The sequence below is a fragment of the Mixophyes fleayi genome, chromosome 3 (assembly GCF_038048845.1).
Source record: "Mixophyes fleayi isolate aMixFle1 chromosome 3, aMixFle1.hap1, whole genome shotgun sequence".
NCBI classification, from domain to species: domain Eukaryota; kingdom Metazoa; phylum Chordata; class Amphibia; order Anura; family Limnodynastidae; genus Mixophyes; species Mixophyes fleayi.
This window is the reverse complement of record NC_134404.1, coordinates 29,303,026-29,328,564: the sequence shown is the minus strand read 5'-3', so window position 1 is coordinate 29,328,564 and position 25,539 is coordinate 29,303,026. Positions and strand designations below refer to the sequence as shown.

At 38.9% G+C, this 25,539-nt stretch overlaps 1 protein-coding gene across 1 annotated transcript in view; it reads left to right on the top strand.

Annotated features, from left to right (window-relative positions):
- LOC142143455 (cytochrome P450 2K1-like) overlaps window positions 1-22,870 on the top strand; it is a 34,370-nt gene extending 11,500 nt beyond the window's left edge. The window contains exons 4-9 of the mRNA XM_075201305.1: window positions 4,524-4,684; window positions 5,637-5,813; window positions 12,098-12,239; window positions 14,005-14,189; window positions 15,757-15,898; window positions 22,692-22,870. Of these exons, the coding sequence (XP_075057406.1) occupies window positions 4,524-4,684; window positions 5,637-5,813; window positions 12,098-12,239; window positions 14,005-14,189; window positions 15,757-15,898; window positions 22,692-22,870 (986 nt within the window). The remainder of the gene's footprint in view (window positions 1-4,523; window positions 4,685-5,636; window positions 5,814-12,097; window positions 12,240-14,004; window positions 14,190-15,756; window positions 15,899-22,691) is intronic.
- The last annotated feature ends 2,669 nt before the right edge of the window (window positions 22,871-25,539 follow it).

The following is a 25,539-nucleotide window of genomic DNA, read 5'->3' as shown; positions in this document are numbered from 1 at the left end:
CCCAAGGTATAAAGACCCTATTATAAAGGAGATGTGAACTCGAATCCACAGGTTTATCATAATTAGTTAAAATAATTCTTTCATTACTTACCGAGAGGTTTACATCAAGGAAATTAACTAAAATATAATCAAATTGGTAAGTGAATTTTAAAATAAACAAATTATTATTCTAAAATAGTGAGAAATTCTGGTGCTAAATCAGGGCCACTTTCCCAATTCATAAATAAATCGTCAATATACCGGCAATAGAGCAAGTGCACCATATAGGGTCCACTCCAAATATATTGGTCCTCTATGGCCTCCATATGGTTTGGGTACATCTTAACGGTGACGAGAACCCCGACATGCTTGACACCTACATAAAAAATACCAATTTGACAAAAAAACAAAAACAATATAAACAGACTTACCTGAAAACAGAAGATCCAGATTTCCGATGGAAGCGCCATGCTGACAGGCAGTCATTCCAAAGACCCAGCTGTCCGGCACTTTAGTTTGACGTCAGTGCCCCTTACATTAATGTTAATTTAAAGTGGCAATGTCTGGACCCCGCAGGCTAAGTCTTTAAACACTTAATCTGTCTGTCTTCACATTTTACACTTTAATAGCTCAATTTATCAATGGATACATTTGTCATAACATATTTACACTGCAGTTATGGTTTATCCCTTATTCCCCACAATTATGTGATGGGTTAACCCTTATAAATAACTGTAAATTGTCTATGTTCATGACAGTAATTTGTCATATTCCTCGACAGTTTCTTCTTCTTAACCAATTCTCTTTCAAAAGTCTCTATCTATTTATTAACCTTAGCATCTCTAGGTATAAACTATAGGCACATTTGATATTGTAACAATTCAGTTTTGGTTTCATCAATCTCCTCTAGTTTTCTAGACTTTTTTTCTCTATATATATTATCAACAATCTCATTAGATTCATAGAACATATATTGAGAACAGTTTCCCATTCATCTGCTAATTCTGGATAATCATGTATTGAGTCATGAAATTTCCCTAATTCTATATATTTTTTTAGAAATACAATTTCCCACCAATGTCTAATTTCAATTTTCAAAAGAGTCTCCAACTTTTTCAAGAGTCTCCAACCTTTATTGATATTAGAGTCAGAGATAATATTTTCTAATGGAGCATGTATGTCTTTGGATGACATATAGTTATCTCTTCTAATTAACCTAATTAACTTATTTAAAGCACAAAAAGTCAGCCTTAGTTCTATAGATACAAAGCCTCCTGATACTAAGACACTTGACAATATTAATTAGCCAAAGGAAAATATCTGGCGCTAAAGTAAACCTAGGATCAATATTCTTAATAAGATCTGATCTCGTGACACTCTCACGATATCTCTTCAGTATGGAAATTACTGAGCGCTGCAGAAGGACAACAGTGACAGGCTCAGCAGCATTGATCGGGGGCTCCCTGTTCCCGGCCCAATCAATAATGCTGCTGAGCTCTATCAAGGGCCCCCTGGATGCCAGAGGCCCCTGGGCTGTAGCCCAGTTAGACCTCGGGTTAATCCGGCACTGTCTGTAAGTTTGCAGAGGACCAAAACGCCATGGCCTGCCCTTATTGACTCAGCATTGTGTGCAAAGTTGCCCCTATTGCGAAGATGTGCGTGTACCTTTCTTTCGAGTGCTTGGGGAATTTCAGGGCCCAGGCTACTTCAGTCTCATTGCAGTGAACATGCTCCATGTGCCGGGCAAATTTTAAGAGGGGCTTCTCATAGTACAGGCAGTACTGCTTTTTGTTTTACTCCCTGGAGCCATTACTGTTTCTGGATAGCGTTTGGATAGACACTGCGTTGTCTCTCCAACCCTCTGTGTTTAAAACACGACTAGCAGAAGGTTGAGAATGGTCGTACATAGAAATGATCTCTGGGAACCTGCACTCTGCTGCGCTGGTGGGCAATGGGGCATCACCGCTGGTGTCTGGACCACTCTCCTCCGAAGTGTCAGGGGCATACTCGTCTCCACTGCTCTCTGAGCTATAGTCGTAGCTCTGTGTGGGCTCTGTCATGGTTCACTATCCCTGCTTTACCTTCAGCAGTAGATGGATTCGACTATGTCTTTACACGCTTGGTGTACAAAGCGCCGCAGGATGCAGTCACTTCGGTTTCCTGCTCCTGCTATACATTTGGACGGAATACTGGCCTATAGGAGAGGTGAGGCACACACACTTTCTCCCCTCCCCATTGGGAGGCACACACACTTTCTCCCCTCCCCATTGGACACACGCACACTTTTTTCCGAAAAGTATGACTCGTGGGGACATACCGGATTTTTATGCTGAGCATATCAGCAAGGTCCCCTGCATTGATTAGCCTTGAGAAGCTTTGTGGGGACCTCAAATTTTGTCCCCACTATGACTCAGGTCCCCACAGTGTTGGTGTGTAAACAGGTCAATGTCCCCACAAGCACACACACACACAGTGACTAGGGCAACTGTCACGCACCAGACCGGCCGATCGCTCGGTTGGGTCCCAGTGCACTTACTTGGATCTCACCAGCTCCATTTTGCTTGGCGCCCCACGCTACGCCTGCCATCTTTCATTTGGATTTGTGCCTGTGCAGACCCATCCTTTATAAATCCCATTCCTTCTCTTTGGACAGTGCCCTCTATAGGTGGGATATTTAAAACACCTGTCTCCATTTATTCTTTGCCAGATCTTGTGTCTATTTCACCCTGTGTAGACGTGACTTTCCCTGGCTCCTATTTTTGATACCTGCTTCCAAGCACTCCTGGACCTTAGTGTATACCTGTTGCAGTTCTTTGCACTCTGCTGATCCAGTTATCTGCTTCCCAGCACTCCTGGACCTCCGTGTATATCTGCAGCAGTTCCTTACACTCCCACTTTTCCAGTCACCTGCTACCAAGCACTTCTAGATCTCCGTGAATATCTGCCGAAGTTCCTTACACTCCTGCTGCTCCAATTACCTACTTACAAGCACTCTTGGACCTTTGTGTATCTCTGGCTGCAGAATTCTACTTCTTTTGTATCTCCTCCTTCTATTTGGCCTTCTTTATTGAGTCTCGCTTGGTGCCTACTGGGAGAATCGCAACCCGCAGGGCAGAAGTCCACACTTCCTTGCGGAAGTCACTGGTGAACACCTTCTGCTCCATTAGACTCTGTGCCTCCCAGTAGGTAGCAGTAAACCTAGCAGGCTCAGAGGGATCTACAGAATCCTCCATTCATTACAGTAAATTTTCTCAGCAGCCAATTAACCTATGAGTATCTATCTTTCTTGGAGCGTGGGGGGAAACTGGAGCACCTGGACGCCCCTCAGGTAAAGTCATTAATTAAATATGAATGCTATTTAATATCAGGGCTGGTTGTGAGGTTCATTGAAGAGCCCAATAGAAAGCTCAGTGTGAGGCTAGTGTGTGTCCAGTTGATGACAGGTGGATCTCCTGTCCCTGAAGGGTGCATGTGACCACACTGCCTGGCTAAGGTGGTAACCTCAGAAATACAATGACTGAGTATTCATGTTCAGACACTAAAATGAAAAGTGCTAAGAGGCCTAACTGGCCACTGGTTAGAGAGGGACCAACACATGAGGCATTGCCCTGACTGGGGGCTAGGTATTTGTTGCATTCTTTAGGTCAGTGTTAGTTTGCAGTAAACTTGCTATTAATTAAAGCTCATTTATGTTTCAAAAGTCTGAAGTTTCCAGGGTTAATTATATATTATTGTTTAATTGTAGAGTGACACTTTTGTGCACCTAAACACTACCATTGTCACAACATATTGAACTTTAACAGATCTATTGCTATTTAAACTAGAATGAAAAACACTACGGGCCTGAGTCATTAAGGAGAGCAAAGCATAAAAAAGAAGTAGCTTTGCACCTTGGCAAACCATGTTGCATTGAAAGGGCAAGTAAATTTAAAATGTGGGGACAGATTTATGGTTGGGGTAGGGCATGACCTAGATCAACTTTAAATTTCCCTGTAACAATAAAGCTATCAAATATTTGTGTCCTACATGAATAAACAGCCAGTATTTTCCTTATGTGCAAAATAATGTACTGTTTGTACTCTTTGCATTGTAACATGGTTTGTCCAGGAGCAAACTTACTATTTTTTTTGCTTTGCTCTCCATAATGACTCAGACCATAAATGATTAGTTGTGCTGAGGCATTTCAGACTTAGATGCAGGGGTTCATCTGGGTATATTGGGACCAGTGTAATGTCTTGCTGTGGTAAATTTGATGGATAAAGTGTGGAATGAAGTAGAAGTTGTATAAAGAAATATGAAGCATCTTATATGAATGTCATGGACACTGAAGTGTTTGATGACTTGTGATGTCAACGTTTATAAAAATAAGGATATCTTTCACAGCTGTTTATACAGTGACACCGCTCATGTATTATAATGATACATTATACTCTTATACATACATTTTTTCTTTTTCTCACTATTAATATATATATATATATATATATATATATATATATATATATATATATATATATATATATCTGTCTTTATTCTATTTTCAGGGAAACCCTATGATAATATGACCATCATTAACACTGCTGTAGCCAATATAATAGTGTCCATAGTACTCGGCCATAGATATGAATATAATGATCCAAACATACTGAGGCTTGTGAGATTAAATAATGAAAATAACAGGATCCTGGAAAGTCCTATGGTCAGGGTAAGTATTCTCACTCTGTCCGAGGGATTTTAAAGATGTCCGATGTATTTTTCTTAAATGCATATTTCTCCAATGGATAATAAATATATCATCTGCAATATTTTGATTCATATTCTGCTGCTTTATAGCTGAAAAACAACATTTAAACTTATCAGCATTTCTGCTACACTGCAGGTCTATTGTTTACAGAGTGCAGTAACATTGTTACAACTAAGTCAGAAACAAAAGTTCTGACGAGTTTCATTGTAACAAATAAGGAAGGGAGGAGTGAGAACTCAGGCATCTATGTTTTCAAATGTATCTAATAGATGCCAGCTAACAAGTAAATAGGACTACACATAAGTTGAATATTTGTTTATTCTTCAACATAATGCAAGTTAATAAAAATAAATGTCATCTCAAATACTTTCTGCATATTCCTTTTAAGTTGGCATATATGCCTTGGAAATGTCAGGTCCACTTCCCTACTAATGTAAATGCAGTACTTGTCAGGAGACAGGATTTAAGTTTCATGTCTAATGCATGTACAGTACCCTGGGCAACATTATGCTTGAAAGAACATTCCCATTTGTATATCATGCTAGGCAAAATATTAGTATAATAATAATAATAATAATAATAATAATAATAATAATAATAATAATAATAACAATACAAATATTAATAACAATATCAGTGCTTGTAGACACCTGGGTTAATTAATGGTCAGATGAACTGGTATATATTAAGGAAAGGGTATACTGAAAATGTATACATTCAGGGGTGTCTGAAAACCATGGCTAAAAAATGGTTTAGTTCCCAACATATATGACTTTTTTAGAGAATGACAGTATTCACTGAATAAAGCTTAAATATTTAAATCCTATATATATATATATATATATATATATATATATATATATATATATAATTTGTTTAAACTGATCATTGTTTCTTTTATCTTAATTTTAAGCTGTACAATAGTTATCCCTGGGTGATTGGCTGGCTGCCGGGGAGTCACAGAAATTTCTTAAAAAACAGAAACGAGTTGCAGAAATTTGTAAGAGAGACATTTACAAAACAGAAGAAAGAACTGGACATAAATGATCAGAGGACTCTAATTGATTCATTCCTTGCCAAGCAACAAGAGGTATGTATTGTATTTAGCTGGTTTTTACTGGATGTTAAGTCCATAAAAGACACATGTACCCATGTAAGGATAGAATTCAGTAAAATCAGTGAGGCAATCAAGTATGTTGTTTTTGTTTGTTTATTAACTCCTGTGAGGTTGTTTTGTTGTTGTATTCGCTCTAGACATAATAATAATAATAATTAATGTGTTCCTTATTTCATTAATATTTATTTAACAATCAGAGCTGGGGCAATAACAGCAAAATCATTCTGATGTGCTGTGGTGTTAGTGTGGGAGCAGAATCACTGAGAGGCAAATTCTTCTTGTGAACTGTACAACATTTTGAGGTGAAATGCAGAAAGAGGCAAATATTTTGTTGAGCGTTTATCTTTTTTTAATTTTGCTGTTAGGAAGGCACTTACGGTCTGGTGCAGGGTTAGCCCCAAATCATAAGCAAAATTTGTGTTAATCAAAAAAGCCACAATTGCGACCATATGCCAAGTGGCAAGTATCTTAAGATGTGTGCTGGCCAGCAACAGTAGCATATTATTATTATTATCATCATCATCATCATCAACAATAATAATAATAATAATAATAATTATAATAATAATAATACTATTTTTTATGTATAACTTGCCAGAAAAAATCTGCAGTGCCGTACAGTGATTTTACAGCAATGTACAATACACAGACAGCAACAATCCATAATACATTACATAACACATTATTAAACTTAGCATATTTATATAAACACCAGGCATCTACTAATTAACATATTTCACACAGGTAACTTGATAATTCAGATCAAGTTGTTTACAGGACTTTGAGTGAGCGTGATGGTAATGTCCAATGTGAAGTAGGCCTGGGTTCAAGAATCAGGGCTATTAAGGGGAACACAAGGAAAGAGGGTCTTCCTAAAGGGGAAGGAAAGACACAGAGTGACACTGTTTGGGGGAGTGGAGGTGATAGCAGAGGCAAAGGAGTTAGGAGATATTAGGCATTATTATAAATAGGCGTTAATAAAGTGCAATAGAATAGCGCAAATTGAACTTATCCGCTACAAGGCGTAAAAACTGTGTGATATCACTAGCTAAATGAAAACCCCCTTTGAATTTTTGAGACCCAAGTGACTGTTTTTGTTTTTGTTTCACATTTAGCTGTAGAAGTTTGCTCACAGAGCTTACCATTTAGTACAGTTGCCGTTGTTTGACTTTTCCATAATCACTTTATCTCCTCTCAGAGCTTTCTTGTCAATTTTAGGTGTGATGATTCTATCACTATAGTTTGGTGGCAAAGCCTAGTGGTAAGATATATGTGACGTCATTGGTGGTTAATTAAGATTTCATTGGGAACTTGTGCTGAAAGTTTTCCAAATGATTGGAAACATGCAAAGAGGTGGCTGTCACAACCTTGAGTTTGCTAATAGCTTGCAGAGAGGGATAGCATAAAACATAAACAATTCTCTGTCAAAATCAAGAAAATAATCCTTTTTTTATGTTACAATCCGCTTAATTTTTGATTTTGCTGAAGAGATATATGTTAGAGAGATTCCTTGGAAGAATAATCTTATAAATTGACTGTTACACAATAATTGGTCTGATTTGCTGTGCGGACTTAATGCATTGGTTAAAAAGATTTTCCCTACTACCCCTCCTTCCTTTCTACTATTTTCGCCCCCTCTCCCCCCCTTTTTCCCAACATCCCTTCCTCTGGTCACTTATCCACTCCAACTTTGCTCAGAATATCTCAATCTATTATACTAAATAGTTATTCCTGGCCCCTTTCATGGCCTATCTGTATCCCACTAAACTAACCACCCCCCACAAGCACCCTTACTTGTATTACAATGTTTTTTCTTCATTGCTTGATTTTACTGATAGCCCTATACGGGGCTCTCCTCTCTGAGGGTATTGGCCTAATTAGGCCCCTTTCTCTTTCTTCTTTTTACCTTCCTCTTACCTGTGACACCCCACCCCTCCCCCCTTCCTTCCCCCAAGGCTCCAGATGGACTGAAAATCTTTTTTCTTTTTTACGCACTCAAGTAATGTTTTTACTAAAACTATGTAGGAATTACGCTTCCTCTTGCACCCATGGCGCTTAAGATACTCTCGATCAATGTCAACGGTCTGAACTCACCTACTAAACGGGCGGTGGTCTTGGGGGCCTGCAGGAGAGAGGGAGCTGATGTGATCTTCCTTCAAGAGACCCACCTCACGGGACAACACACTCGTCTACAAAGTAAGCTTTATACTCAAACGTTTTTTGCCTCTGCGGACTGCAAGAAGCGTGGGGTGGCAATTTTAATGCACAATAGGGTTCCCTTTCTCCTAACTAAATTATATTCAGACCCAGATGGTCGGTATTTGATTTTGATTGGTACACTCCGCTCTGAGCAGATTACACTAATTTCTCTGTACGCACCCAATCAGGGTCAGAGTTCTTTTTTTTCTGAAGTATTTAGTCGTGTTGGGCGCCTTGCACAGGGCCACATAATTCTTGCTGGGGACTTCAATACCATTTTACATCCAACACTAGACAGATCCTCTGGCCCCTCCAACCAGAAACCTTCTCCCACCTCATTAAGAGACTCCCAATCCTTGCTGTCAGGTCTACACAATTTAGCTTTACATGACACTTGGCAACTTAAAAACGCGGATGCAAAAGACTTCACGCATTATTCAGCCCCTCATGGCAGCTATTCTCGCATAGACATGATTTTTGTTTCCCATTCTCTCACTCATACGATATTAAATGCAGGAATTACCCCTCTCAGTTGGACAGATCACGCAGGAGTAGATATTACTCTTGACTTAATAAAATTAGCCCCACAACCTTGTCGATGGCGTCTGGATGACTCATTGTTGTTGTCCCACTCTGTCCACCAAGAGATTAAGGAAGCAATTAAAGAATACTTTGAACTGAATATCTCAGAAGAGATCGCCCCAGGAATTATTTGGGAAGCTCATAAGGCTACCATCCGAGGCAAAATGATAAGTAAGACTTCCGCAGCTAAAAAATTGGCCTCTCAAGAAATAATATCCCTTGAAAAAAAATTAGCCTTATTGCTTACCCAGCATAAACTACACCCATCTATGTCTCTTCTAACACAAATCTCTGCATTTAGAGGCCAACTGAATACAATCCTCTCTCGCAGAGCTGCAAAAAAAAAATTTAAAAATTAAATCAGCAATACTATGATAAGACTGATAAAGCAGATTCAATACTCGCTAACAAACTTCGACAGAGGAAAGCTAAAGGAATGATCACAAAACTTAAAAAAACTTCTAACTCTCAGCCGTTGTATGACCCTGTGCAAATCGCCCAAGAATTTAACGATTATTATAAAGCACTATATAATCTTTCCAGGGCCCCATCCTCTGCTGACTCTCTTGACGAGAAGATTACATCCTTTATATCATCTCTTTCATTACCGCATCTCACAGATGGTGACCTCACCTTCTTGAACGCTGATATCACTCAGGCAGAAACAGTTTCGGCGATCAAGATGATGAAATCATCCTCTGCCCCGGGCCCCGACGGACTCACCCCACAATATTACAAAAAATTTGCTAAAGATCTTGCCCCTCACATGACAGATTTTTTTAATAAAGTATTAACAGGCTCCCCGTTTAACGAGGCAACGACCTTGGCCACCATCGTTGTTATACCAAAACCAGAGAAAGACCCCACCTTGTGTTCCAGCTATAGACCAATATCACTACTGAATGTAGATCTCAAGATATATGCCAAAATTCTAGCTAATCGGTTGAATGTCCTTCTTCCTTCCCTGATCCATCCGGATCAGGTTGGGTTTATACCAGGCCGCCAAGCTATAGACAACACTAGACGCGCTATTGACCTCGTACACTCTATTAATACCACTAAATGTCCATCTCTGATTATGGCGCTAGATGCTGAAAAAGCATTTGACCGAATTTCTTGGCCTTTTATGTCTAGGGTCTTGAGGTCAATGGGCTTCTCTGGTAAATTTTTAGATGGGCTACTAGCTTTATACCAATCACCCAGGGCAACGGTGGTGGCCAATGGGGTCTCATCCTCCCCCTTTTCAATCTCCAACGGAACAAGGCAAGGTTGCCCCCTCTCACCTTTAATTTTTGCCCTTCTAATTGAACCCTTAGCTGCAAAGATACGATCTAATAAGGCTATTCAAGGAATTAAAACAGGGAAATCTGAACACAAAATATCATTGTATGCAGACGATGTTCTCCTGACTCTCTCGGACCCTGCAGTCTCTCTGCCCCCCCTCCTTGCAGATATCAACATGTACAGCATCATTTCAGGATACAAAATAAATCCTCAAAAAACATAAATTCTTGATTTTTTTCTAACAGGCAAAACTAGATCTTCCCTCTCTCTTCAATTCCCCTTCAAATGGCATCAAAAAAATATTAAATATTTAGGCATTCACGTCACTAAGCAATACAATCAACTTTGTCAAGCCAATTACCCAAAATTACTCTCCCAGATTAAATCTGATCTTGAAGCTTGGAACCAGCACTTTATTTCATGGATAGGACGTATCAATTCAGTTAAAAAGAACATCTTGCCTAGACTACTATATCTTTATCAAGCCTTGCAATACGCATTCCCCCATACGTTTTCAAATTTTTACAGCACTACACATCGCAATTTATATGGGGCAAAAAACGCCCAAGAGTCCGCCTTCTCGTCCTGCAGAGGTCGGCACGGGGTGGTGGCTTAGGGGTACCCAATTTTAGGCAGTATTATTTAGCAGCGCAACTTGCCCAATGTGTGTTATGGAACTCTCCTAGTTCCTCCAGGGTCTGGGTCTCGATCGAAGCAGAAAGCTTGGGTATCTCTTTCTCATCCTCTCTCCTGTGGCTCCCTCGCACCAGTCGTCCACGATCCGTTTCTCATCACCCGATTGTAGCCCACTCGTTATCTATCTGGGATCGAGCAAATGTGAAATTTAACCTTGCTCCTACTCCCAGCCCGGTCATCCCACTTTTTGATAACCCCAAATTTCCACCAGGGTGTATAACTTCATCCTTTGAACACTGGAAACGAAAAGACATACGCTATCTCAACAATATCACCAAAGACACTTCATTTCCTTCATTTGATGATTTAAAAACAAAACTTAATACTCCAAACACATATTTCTTCCAATATCTACAAGTAAGAAATTTTCATTCTACCACCAAATTAACTCTAGGTCGTAGACCGTTGACCTTTTTCGAAGCGCTTTCGCTCCAGCGATCTTCTACCAAAGGCCTCATTTCCTTACTATACTGGGAACTTAAAGTCCCTGATTCGAACAACCGAGATTCTCATGAGAGGGGTTGGGAGAGAGACTTGGGGGAAACGCTAGACAATGAAGACTGGGAGGAAATTAGAACTAACACAGCCTCCAGTTCAATTTGTGTTAAATTAAAAGAAAATGCTTATAAACTTCTTTATCGCTGGTATTTGGTTCCAACCAAATTACAAAAAATCTTCCCAGATTCATCTAGCACATGTTGGAGAGGTTGTGGCACAGAGGGGTCCTTCCTCCATATCTGGTGGCAGTGTCCCAGACTTGCCCCATTTTGGACGGAACTTCGGGACTTCGCCTCACAGCTACTGCAGATTGACATCCCGTTTTCTCCCAGGTTTTTCCTTCTCCCTCTCGGGATTCCATCGGCCACTAAACATCAAATGAAAATGTTTCGCCACATAATCTCTGCTGCCCTATGCTAGATTGCTACGGACTGGAAGCAACCCAATGCTCCAACTTTACAGACGATTATAAGTAGGATTTGGTACGTTTATCAGATGGAATACATGACATGCATAATCCGTAATACCTCTAAGTCATTCACTAAGGTTTGGGCGCCGTGGACCTCATACTTCCAAATCCAAACCCCTTTTGTCATGTGATTCTACAGCATCACCCCATCTGGATCCTTTCTTCCCTTCCCTGTTGCATCTTTCCCATCTCTTCTCTTTCTTTTTCTTCTCCCATATTCCACCACACTCTTTCCTCCATCTTACTCTTAGGCGGCCCGCCACGCCGCTACTCCCCCCCCATCCCTTTTACTCTTCTGAGTCTTATTTCTCTTTCTAAAATAGTTGCTTTCTTGAAAAAATTGGGTCAACATCCTTTTTAATACTCTTTTCTAACAAGACGCTGTATGTTTTAATGCATATGTATTTTTCGGATGTTTTTTTTTTTTTTAACACAGTGCTGTATAGAATGTTACTTTTGGTTGACCCTTGCAAAAATAAAATCTTTAAAAAAAAAAAAAAAAAAAGATTTTCCCATTTATTTTATGCAGGGAAAGCCAGAATCTACTTTGTATTACCATGATAACAACCTAACAGAGACTGTTGTCAATCTGTTTGTTGCTGGAATGGAAACGACCACAACTACACTGCGATGGGGCCTCCTGCTAATGATGAAATACCCTGAAATCCAAAGTAAGGCATGAATATGAAACATGATATGAATGTCTTGTCATAGATTAGACATGTCGGCCTGATTCATCTTGGAATACAATGTGAATGCAATTTGCATCCTTTAAAATTGGTCGGATATAGTACGCACATATACGCCCGTATTGAAATCCACGCAGATCTCAAGAAATGTTTCCATTTGAATATGGAAAAGAGAACACTCTGGCTTTAAGATACTTGCCATATGCAGACAGACAGAACACACTGCAGGATACGCACTATGCACATTTGAAATATAAAGTCCCGTCAAAATTAAATACATTAACAACTCTTAATACTATAATCAACTATAATTTTTTTTACATGAAATACATATATCAGGATGTTATTAATGCCTAATGTACATAAAACGCATTTTTACACGTTCTCTTACTTGCAAATACATGTTCTAGCACGCATATGCATCCGTAATTTCTATCAAACAGCAATTACACCTGCCCTGTAGCTGGTGCAAGTGATATGGCTAAAAAACACGTACCTAAAGTATGTCCAGGGCTTTAATCAAACGAATGTGTGGGAGCTCAAACTCAGCACGTCCTCACTGTACATTGCCTATGTCCGTCTGCCTCATTCCTCCCCCCATTCCACGCTTCAAATCATAGGCTGTCGGAAGTGTCATTTGCGTTTGGACTTGAACTGCATGCAGTTACATTTACTGGAGTTAAGTCCATTTCTGAGCATGGACTGAGCAATTTCACGCAAGATACGGCATGCAGCCATACTTACGTCCAAATCAGAATGAGGCCCTCCAAAGCAGAATGAGGCCCGTCATGTCTATAGTAGCACTTTCCTAGCCAGTTTCATGTACTGTGATGTTGTCAGGATATCTGGTACAAACACCACGGAGAGTAATTTGAATGAAGCAAAGTGGTTTATTTTTAACACAGGATATACAGGTAAAATAGAGATGCAGTAAATGATAAGGCAGATAACACCAGACCAAAGAAACAATGAAACAGGATCCCAGGATAACCAGGTAGCTGAGGGACAGGAGTATTGGATACTTGGCACAGCAGATTAATTGCAGGTACGGGTTAGACTAGTAAAATGGAGACTCTAGTTTTCCTAGTTAGATGGTGGATTGCAGATATTGGATGTCTGGTTTGCCAGATATAGCTGAGAAGCTGAAGAGTCTGGTTTTCCAAGTTAGACTGTGGACTGCAGATTTTGGATATGAAGTGGAACCACAAAGGGACTGGCTTACCAGATATAGCCAGGAAGCAGGAGGCACAGGATGATTCAAGGGTAAATCTGGCAAAATCGGGCAAAAGGAAGGTCAGACAAGCCAGGGATCAGAAGACTGTAAGCCCACAGCAATACCAGGGAGAAAGCAGGAGCAAAGTTAACCAAAGCCGGGGTCTGGATAACAATAAGAGGTGCAAAATGGAGGGAGAAGATGGAGTCAATACCAGGAAGCAGATCACGATCAAATCACTGAGTTTCACAGGAAGACCAGCAACAGCAATGGCAATTGCTACACTGACCTAGATTGCTGAGAAAGGCAGTCTCTTAAAGACTGAACACAGGTGGTTGGATTCAGCTTTCAACGATGGGGAGTAAACCTCTTGTAGACAGGGTCAGACGAAGGCAGTGCAGTATCTAGAGAGAAGATTCTGAACTGCAGCCTGAGGCAGATCGTGACAGATGTAACAGTCTATGAATGTTTATGTAATGGTGCCATTGTCCTTATGTGTTATAATTCAAGAGACATCTCCTTTTTACCTGACAGAAAAAGTGCAAAATGAAATTGAAAGAGTGATTGGATCAGCTCAACCACAAACAGAGCATAGGAAAGAAATGCCGTACACTGATGCCGTCATCCATGAAATTCAACGATTCGGTGATATTGTACCGGGTAATCTCCCGCATGCCGCTTCTCAAGATGTCACATTCAGAGGCTATTTTATTCCAAAGGTGAGTGAAGTTTCATAAAATACTTCCTGCTTCGTGTATTCCTTACTGTACATTGGTTGCATACTTTTAGGTCCCTGGGATCTGATGTGGCCTGTCACCTCTTCCCATCTGTAGAAGAGCCTGGCTTCCACATCTTTTCAGCAGATTATGACAAGAGGACAGCCCAGATATATTTTAAAATATGAAATATTCCTATCTGTATAAATTTTTCTACATATAACCCCTATAATTGTTGTATGCATTGACTACAGGGACATGATCCCAATCCATTTATGCCTGGCCATGTAATTAATATACACAGCATCCATGTAAAACACATAAGGCTGTTAGTGACATGTGTGGTTGGTCAGTAATGGTTGTGTGCACTGAATTACATGGCAAGAATCTATGAGTGACACAATTATGACAACACCATGTTGTACTGCAGGGGTGTAGAAAATTAAAAATGTGAAGACAGGCACGATTGACCATGCATAACTTTTTCCATCATACTTGTCACCTCACTTGTTGAGGCTTGTTTTTTTTATTCTACTACTGATTACTCTGTTATTTGCTTTTATACAATTCTAATGTTTTTTATGTTATCTTTGCATTTCCTTTTGTAAAACCCAACAAAAATGTTTATTCAAAACATAAATAAATGTGAAGACAGATTTAGAGTCGGAGGCAGGGGGGTGCTCTAGCTTAACTTTAAATTGCAGTGTAAAAATAAAGCAGTTTTCATGTGCTTCATGTGCCTTATGCCGACAGTATTCTCCCTGCATACAGAAAAAATTGCATTTACACTCCTTGCATAATAACACGGTTTGGCCAGGTACAAATGTACACTCTTTGTTTGCTTTGCTTTTAACAATAAATTTCCTACATTTTCAAAATTAGGTGCCTCATTTAAATTCATGAAATTGAGAAAAATGAGATTACAGAATAAGAAAAAGCAGTTGGAGTTTAAGGAGGAAATATATGTTAGATATACAGTATCTACTAACCTTTTTAGGTGTGTTTTGCCAAAGACAAGATGTGGCCCTCCAAGAAGACAAAGGGCCACAATGAGGAAGGTTAGAAAGCACACTGCACACTCTCCTCCTCGGTTATGTAACGTGACCTCCCTGTTTCACATGAGGACTTGTGATGCAGAAGTCGGCTGACCCCGGTCTACCTAATTCTCTGCCGCTGTTGCCCTCCACTGATCTAAGAGGTGCCGGGAACACTTAATACATAAAGTGGTGAAATAACAATAGTAGCTTCACCATACAGAAAATATTTATAATCTGTGTGTTCTGATGTCACCGCTCCCTGATCATGAGGCTGTTTTAAATTGTTAATTTGTTTAGTTATATTATTGTGTAATATGTATTTTAAAAACATCCTTTATAATAGTTTATAAATATAGTAGCTTCACTTAAGTTGATTAACTCAGCAATTTAAATCTCAAATCTATTTACAGTAGTTTTCTGTCTTTTCTTGTCATTTCATGGTGAACATGTAATTCGAATGTTTGCTTTTAAAAAGGAGCAGTGATGCCTATTTTGATTATCTGTTTTAACCTTACTCTTATATTTTCCCCCAGGGCACCATCATTATCCCATTACTGGCCTCTGTACTGAGAGATAAAGCCTACTTTGAGAAACCAGAAGAGTTTTACCCAGGACATTTTCTTGACTCAAAAGGACATTTCAAGAAGAATGAAGCGTTCATACCTTTCTCATTAGGTAACATTCATTTTGATCACTTCAGAACAATATTTACTTTGCTACTAAAGCACAAACGTAGAATGATCTTATGCTCTAATATTAACATCAGTATATGTATTGAAGATATTAAAGATGTACGCTGACCCAATGTTTTTGATTTTGGATGTGGTTTTGGTTCTAAAATGTGTTTGAATTTTGGTTTTGTGACACGTTCTGCCCAAAAATGATGAAAGGTTTTGGTTTTGGATCTGAATTTAATTAAAATTGGGAAACATAGGTAAATATTGCCATTTTAAGTTGTTTTTGCTCCTGTGTTACCATTTATATCATTAACTTTCTTTTCCTGTCATTTCCAGTCTATTTTTTATTGATCCCTTCACAACTGTCCCAATAGTAACCAATATTGGCCAAAGTCTTCAAAAGGGGCTGGCTGGGCTAGGAGGCAGGGGGACATCTGACACCCGGGCCAGTACCATAGTGGGCTAACTTAGGTTGGGTCACTGGGCCATCTGCATTTTCTTTCCTTTAAAATTGTCCTAAAAGACTGCTGAGTCGAGTCTTGCCCCTGGGCAAAATATTTCCAGCCCCTCCCTGGTCTGCAGCGAGATGTCTTAATGAAGGATTTTGCTTTTTCTCACTCAATTCCAAAAATAATTAATCAGTCTATACGATTCTCTAACTCCATAACTTAGCGTAATTCGTCAGCCATCATATCTCCATCTCTACATGTATTCTTTGCCAATGCCAAAATATGTCCTCTTAATTTGTTAGTATGTAGACTTTCAATTTTATTATCAAGACGTGTTGTGGGCAACCAAATCTGCATCATTATGAGTATTACACATACTTACATGTGTGGGAAGGGCAACTATTGGCCTATCTGTACTGTCTGTTTTGCATACAGTATTTCTTACACTTATTAATAGAATATATAAATATGTATATATATTCTCTTTTTATATACATGGGTCTTGGGGAGCACCTCCGCTGCAAGTCTTGGGCAGTCCCTTTACCCTGGGATTTGACGAAGCTTCCACCGGGGTAATGATTCTTCAGCCCTGTCAACCCATAAATATATATGTCCTCTGGTTTGATTCAAAAGGGCAGAGTTACGTAAGCATATAAGTAAAACAAGGTATGAAAGCCCTGCTCTTGGCTATCGAATGCTATGACCATTGAAAACTGTATTGTGTGCATAGTTTTTAAAGTTTTGTAGAAAGGATGCAAGCTACCTTCATCTATCAGCATCAACATTTACTTATTTAGTGTCAGAAAATTACGTAGCTCTTTACAATTGGGTATCTACTTGTCTAAATATCTACTGATGGCTCTGTCCATCTAATGACATCTGATAGTTACTGCCTCTTCACTCTCCATGATGCATGCTGTGTAATGTTCCAAATTTAATGTGTGCACAGCGTTTCAACATTTTTATCTCTTGCCCCTTACACTAATTTTTTGTTGTTGCTTAATTTATCTAATGGACTTGCTTCAGTTGGTGGCATGGCAGATTATTTTTTTTTCCACATATTGAAAATGCCCAGAAAAATACACACACACAAGCACCCTTTTTTAAATATAGATGTCACTGACTTTCAAAAGTAACAAGTATTGAAAGATAGTAAAGATTAGAATATATAGCGTTTTTTTGAGGTTTGCAGCTGCGTTGTCTCTCACACGTAAACACCCAGTTTTTTTTTCGAAATTATTTCAGATGTCACTGCCCCACACCATATTATTTTCACTAGAAAAGCTTTACATTTTATAAGAAATAAATATTTTTGTTTTTTTGGATTCTGCTGCTAATAGTCATGCAGAAACATCATGCTGTTTTCCTCCACTAAATATACTACTTAGTTCAGAATGATATCTAACTCAGTCTATATATTAGTACTATTATATATGCATTAACAAGAACCAGTAGCAACTAGAGCGCCTGCTCTAAACTCAATTGATCATCAAACTATTCTAGCTGAATAATCTTTATTGAACAGCTTTACAATAATCACGCAATTCTATTGCTTTCTTTGTCCCCCTTTTACCCTGAACACTATTTTCTGTGCAGACCTAACATCCTCCCTACACGCTGCATATTCTAAAATGGCACTTGGTAAAATGTGGGAGGGATATATATATATATATATATATATATATATATATATATATATATATATGTAAAACAGAGTGGTGAAATTCCTGCGCTTTCCCACTGGGTATATTTGCTGGCCAAATGGGAAAGTGGAAAGGGGAGGGGGTCCTATCCCTATATAGTAATGTTGTGGGAACCCCAGGCACACCAATGTGTCCTTAGTGATGTATAGTGGTCAGAAGATGCTCAGATTGTACGAAGTTGGTAATATCTATGATGTAAGCTTGCAAGCAGGGTTCCCTTACCTCTCTGTCTGTATGTATTACCCAGTATTGTTTTATTAATGTTTGTTCCCAATTGTAAAGCGCTACGGAATTTGCTGGCGCTATATAAATAAATGATGGTGATGATGATGTAGTCTCTATGCAACTACATTTGTGATACTTCATCTATGCATATTATGGTTATACAGCTATGGTAACCCACTATACTGGAATGTTTTATGCTTGTTCTGAACTAATATCTAATTGTTGCCTATTTTACTTACATTTGTCAATAAATACTATCACTGTTTCACCTATACAATCTGGGCATCTTCTGACCATTATACATCATCATCATCTATCTATTTATATGGCGCCACTACTTCCACAGCGCTGTACAGAGAACTCATTCACATCAGTCCCTGCCCCATTGGAGCTTACAGTCTAAATCCCCTAACATACACACACACACAGACAGACAGACAGAGACTAAGGGAAATTTAATAGCAGCCAATTAACCTACCCTTTGTTTTTGGAGTGTGGGAGGAAACCAGAGCACCCGGAGGAAACCCACGCAAACACAGGGAGATCATACAAACTCCAAACAGATAAGGCCAAGGTCGGGAATCAAACTCATGACCCCAGTGCTGTAAGGCAGAAATGCTAACCACTAAGCCACCGCTCTGCCCTATATACATCACTAACTACACCTTGACAGGTGCCCGGGGTTAACATATACATATATATATATATGTATATATATATATATATATATATATATATATATAGTATATTGCAAGTTCTCCCACAATTGTTTCCCATAAATTTGAGATCCGAAGTTGGCGTGCAAATCCAAGTCATGACTCAGTTTCACTCATATCCCTATGTCAGATATGTTTGTAATTCACCAAATCCAAACCGCTCATCTCTACTGAACAAAGTACATCGCTGTCAATTACATCCAGAACACAGCTATCAACATATGTACGAGCACCATCAGGGCGCAACTTTTGAACACTTTGTTTGACACCCCAAATGCCCTTTGTCCGTTTGTATGTTACCATTTCTGGATACTTATTGTATTATCATTTTATTTATACTCTGTTTTTAGCGTGTATAAGCATTATAATATGCAGCGTAATCACACCCATATTACATAATAGTTATTAATTTGTTTTGAATTTTTAAATAACTTGTTAGGTCCACAAAAAACATTCATCAAGAAAGATTATACATATGCAAAATACTATACTATATAAACCAATAATATAATAAACTATAACCTGTGAAAGTTTACCTGTTGCCTACACACTGTGGAGGCAGCCATCTTGTAGGATGAGCCAATATTCAGAACACACATTGTCAATTCACTAGGGACCAATGATGTCTTCCAGCTTCTTGTACATTTAAAAACTTAATAATGTCACTAGGTTCTAGTGAATTGATAGACTGCGCTCTCAAGAATACCAGTTCAGCCCATATAATTGACTGCATCTGCTGTATATAGATTGTTGCTCATTAATTGTAACTGCCTGTCATGAACACTAGATACATGTAGAAATATGATAGTCAGATAGTAATCAAAGACCAACTGGGTCAGGAACACACCTAATGCAGGTTGAGAGAAGTTAGATATAAGTCAGGATTAGTGCACATGATTGCTGATTAAGTGAAAATCACATTGGAGTAGAGAGCAGGAGGACACCACAGTGCTCAAGCACTGAGTACAAAAGGATGTGACCATTTCTTGGCCCAGAAAGGAAACATAATCATCACCAATGAAAAACAATGCATCATTGGCCATCTTGGATGAGGAGACAGAATTACTGGTCAAAACGGTCTCTGATGGTTTGAAGTAGGAACTGTCAAGAGGAAGAAAAAAGTCTAACACTATCATTTGATTGGACTTTATTTAGTTAATTATATCTGATAAATATTGTAACTGTGACCCCCTGTCACTGTGTGTAGTGTTGAGGTGCAGAGTTTAGGCTGTGCACCTCCTTCTCTAGCCCTGGCTAGCTCCTGGCGTGGATGTAGGTGACCAGAGGGTTCCCAAACGTGCAGGTTATTTTTAAAAAGTCTCTTTGAAGATGTTGGGACAAAATTGATGTGTCCCAACATGGTGGTGCAGAGCAATCAGATGTCTCAATAATGTAGGCGCCAGACCATCTCTATAATGAAAAAAACCCTCTTTATTTACACTCCTTCTTCAATCCAGCACATACAGCAATAAAGTAAATATATACAGATCCTATATATATCTCCTATCTCCTCCTGCACAGTTGTTAATGGATTCATGGACTGAATAATAATGGGGTAATCACATTTAAAATTGTGTATTTTTTAGCTTACATTTCTTTCTCACAGCGGTATTCACTTACCTTTCCTGTGTGGGGGTAATATCACTCATTTCTCCTCTGCTGGGCTATTATCTCTCACCCCTCCTCTGCGAGGCTATTATCTATCATCCTTCCTCTGCGGGGTTATTATCTCTCACCCCTCCTCTTCGGAGCTATTATCTCTCACCCCTCCTCTTCGGAGCTATCATCACTCACCCCTCCTCTTCGGGGCTATTATCTCTTACCCCTCCTCTTTGGGGTTATTATCTCTCACCCTCCTCTTTGGGACTATTATCTCTCACCCCTCCTCTTCGGGGCTATTATCTCTCACCCCTCCTCTTCGAGGCTATTATCTCTCACCCCTCCTCTTCGGGGCTATTATCTCTCACCCCACCTCTTTGGGGCTATTATCTCTCACCCCTCCTCTTCGGGGCTATTATCTCTCACCCCTCCTCTTCGGGGTTATTATCTCTCACCCCTCCTCTTCGGGGCTATTATCTCTCACCCCTCCTCTTCGGGGCTATTATCTCTCACCCCTCCTCTTCGGGACTATTATCTCTCACCCCTCCTCTTCGGGGCTATTATCTCTCACCCCACCTCTTTGGGGCTATTATCTCTCACCCCTCCTCTTCGGGGTTATTATCTCTCACCCCTCCTCTTCGGGGTTATTATCTCTCACCCCTCCTCTTCGGGGCTATTATCTCTCACCCCTCCTCTTCGGGGCTATTATCTCTCACCCCTCCTCTTCGGGGCTATTATCTCTCACCCCTCCTCTTCGGGGCTATTATCTCTCACCCCTCCTCTTCGGGGTTATTATCTCTCACCCCTCCTCTTCGGGGCTATTATCTCTCACCCCTCCTCTTCAGGGCTATTATCTCTCACCCCTCCTCTTCAGGGCTATTATCTCTCACCCCTCCTTGTCGGGGGTGATATCTCTTTACATGCTTCTCTCTCAGCCCCTTCAATGTTTGCCTCTCCTTGCTATCATCCTGCTTCATTCTGAGGTAATTTATCCTTCAAATCGGTCCCATTTCATTAGCATTCTGTCTGTGATGTATAATGAACTCTTGTGGCAACAGGCCACATAACAGCACCCCACAGTAAAAGGGGGATGCCAGGACCTCCTCCCCTCAGTCCTGGGACCTTGGCTGTCACTCTCACCACACAGGTTCTGATCCCCTCACACCAGTCTTATGTTGCTAAGTAACATTCCCAGTGTGTCTCCACTGGGTCCTAGTGCCGGGCTACACATTCAGCCATTGGGAGGAGTCAATAACAACACCAGAGAGGGTGTTACATTACTTTATTATTTAATTATATTTATCACAAAGGGGGAAACCACTTTGCTTGAAGCAAGTAAAAAAATTGAAATCCCTAAAATTTGCCAGCTCTTAAAATCTATTACTATGGCTGTTTCTCATTCTGCCTTGAACTTGTAAATTGTGATATGTGTTTAAACAGACAAGGACATTTCCCATCATCTTATGTGGCTCTGACCAAATCAGTGAGAGATGTTTCTCATTAAACAACTGTAGTGCCTGTTGTATAGGTCTTTCTTATCTTATAAAATGCCAATGGCCTCAGTAATAGGCCCTGTCTCAAATAGCAAACATTCTAGATTTTAAGTCACTGAGCTAGATCAATTAAAAACTAATTACAATGAATGGAAGAGCAGACTATTTTCCCTTTAATACAGTTCATATCACACTTTCTAAAAATATAAAGAGAAGAAGTTTTCCTCCATTGTAGGTTTTTTATTTTCAGCATGGAAACAGTGTCCATACATTTGTTTGTTCATCTCTGAAGGAGCAAAGTGGAGCAGGCATGAGCATAATAATAATTATTTTTTGCGCTCTGTAAACCATTCAATGCTGCTTGAATGCCAATAACAGATGGCATTAATGTAACTAGGAACTGTCATTAATTGTGCTCACCCTCCTCTATCCAATTGGGAAAAATAAGAAGCTTGAAGGCACCAATCAACAAAAAATCAACTGCTGATTTATAACATGTTCATTATTATTTATTATTCATTTTTTAAAAATGTATTGCATGTTGCTTTTATTCACATATGCTAGCATTATGCTGGTTTAATTGTTTCCTATTTATGTTTTAACTAGGTAAAAGAAGTTGTGCTGGAGAGACCCTAGCCAAAACGGAGCTGTTTGTGTTCTTCACGACCCTGCTACAGAACTTCACATTCCAGGCTCCACCTGGAGCTAAACTGGACCTCACCCCTGTTTCTGGGTTCACTAATGCACCATTACCTTATAAAATGTGCGCCATACCTCGCAGCTAGACATGTTTTCAGCCACTTTATTTCATTCAATATGTAAAATAAGATAATTGTTTTTGAATTGCATCAACAAAATTAATCAACTGGGAACAAAATATTATCTGCTTTATACACTAAATTACTTTTATGATTTTTTTTTATGTACATATAAATTTATAGTGCTATAAAATATACAATATTTGTTATAGAAATTTTAAAAGCAAGATATTCATTATTCATCGCGTTAAATAAAATGAATGAAGGATCCTAACAGTCCCAAAAAAATAATGGGGATTATACTGCTCAACATTGGCGAGCACTAACGCCAGTCTGCTGGAGGTGATGAACATTATTTGATCCTTTTTCAATTGATACATGAAGGATGTCAGCATCTTTTACCGGGAGTGCATTTTTAGCCTTTTTTTAATAGATTGCTGGTACAGTATATTTTTATACTACAAGACATCTCACTTTCTTCTTTTTGTATTGTTTTAATGTTTGACAAACTGTAGAGCAGAGATATATATATAGAGCAACACTGACAGTACAGTGAAATTACTTCATTATACAGTATGTCTGGTACACTTAAAATGCACAATGTTAAATTTATGTTTATTAGCTACCTCTTAAAAAGTGTTATAGGTGTAAAAATTAAATTGCCCAGCACTGAAGTGAAATTCATTCAACTAAAACTTTGAAAGCAAATCAGTTTTAATGATATAGTATTAATACAATATTGGAGAATTGTATGGTAATGGTAGAGTAAAAACATACTCTTAAAAAGCAAAAGAAAAGATAGAAAAGGAAGTTGGTTGGGATCCTACCTAGCACTTTCATATTCTAATTATTCCTCAATCAGAGCTGACCTCAACCCAGTTGTTGTGCATTAGTGATGGGATTATTTAAATTGACCAGAGTTTCAGGCATTTGTCTGGACAGCCGTGATTAATATAGGTAAGTTTGTACAATGGTAGCACAGAATTGAAAGTTGCTTCCAGAATGCAAACGTCAAGGAACTAGGAGAATTCCACTTAAATTCAATTGCTTTTCTGGTGTAGTAAAATGGAGGGGCAAGGATTATCCCTTCATGTTTAGTAGGAGTCAGTTTATCATACAATATTAACAATTGAGCCTTGGTGAAGATGTCACTAGAGCCCACAAATTTAGTTGAAGGTCCGCATTAAATTAAAAAATAATACACTGAAAACGTACATTTACCACCTCTCTCTGGACTCTCTGAGCTGTCTTTGTGCTTTTTTTGTAGCTTCTGTCTTTCATAAAAAATATTATTTACAAATTTTTTTTATATCGTATTCATAGCAACAAGGAATATAAGAGACAAACAAATGTAACGTAGTTATAAAACACAAATCTACGAATATAAAAATTCTAACAAAAAATCTTAGAGCTATGTAAAGCTCAAACCAATGAGTTCTTGTATTGAAGTAGAAAACCGTAAACAAAATAAAAAAGTAACATGTATAATAATTTCTTGCTTTTCTGGATTTTTTATTTTTGCGTTGGATAGAGGGAAATGAAGGGGAGGAGGAATGGGGAACAGCCTGCCAGGTAAAGGCATAGATAAAGTTCAAGGGGGGGGGGGAGGGTATTCCTGTAAACACACACAATTAAACTATATGAGACTAATTTAGAGGGATCCTGGAATGGGAGTGTGTGAAAGGAGTATCAGGGCTCCCATGTTTTTTGGAAATTGTTAATCTGGTCATGGACTAAAATTTTAATGTTTTTAATGGAGACAATGTAACAGATATGTGATGTAATGGCTGTGTTACATGGTGCGTTCGGGTTTTTCTAGTTTTTAGCTATCTGGAACCGGTCTGCATTGCATATGTAATGGATTAACTTATAGGTTGGCTTGATGAATGACTTTATGGAATATAATACTATATGTTAGAATATAGAATTTTAACATGACAAGAGGGTCTTAAGCTAATCAGGAGCTACAATGTGTTCTATAAAGTCAGCTAGTTGGTTCCAGAAAGTGGAGATGTGGGGGCATTACCACCAAATATGAAAAAAAGTTGATATGCTCCCACATTGTATCCAGCATAAATCAGTAATTTTGGGGAATATTTTCTTGAGTTTAGAAGGGACCATATAACATCTAGTGTAAATTTTATAGAAGTCTATTTTCTAGTGGTATTTAGAGAAGTTATAGCAATATGTTGCTTGATGAATGTCCATCCCTTCTAGTCCAAAGACCTCCTTATATCAGCTTCACATAGTTCTAGAGGCTGTTCCATGTGGAATGCAATATTGTGATATAACAGAGCAATGAATCCCTGTTTGTCTACTTGATACATGCATTTGCTTTCAAATACCATTGGTGGAGGAAGATTTCAGTTGAGCTTGAATTATGCCTTTAATTTGAAGATAGAAGATATTAATTATGAAAGGAATGAGGAACCTTGTATTTTTTTTTGTACAAGCCAGGAGGTAGGAACAAATTCTCTTAATATGTTCGAAAACAGTGTAATATACATTTGTTTCCGGGGTGAGGCAAATTTTGTGGTGTTGTCCATTTTGAAAAGTGGGTGCATCTAGATTGGAGTGAGGGGGGGGGGGATATTCAGGGAGTTTGTATGCCTTGACCATTATATGCCAAGGCTGGCCTATAATCTCTGGGTAGACATGGTGGGGAATTTAAAGTGTGAGTCTAAGGGAAGGTATTT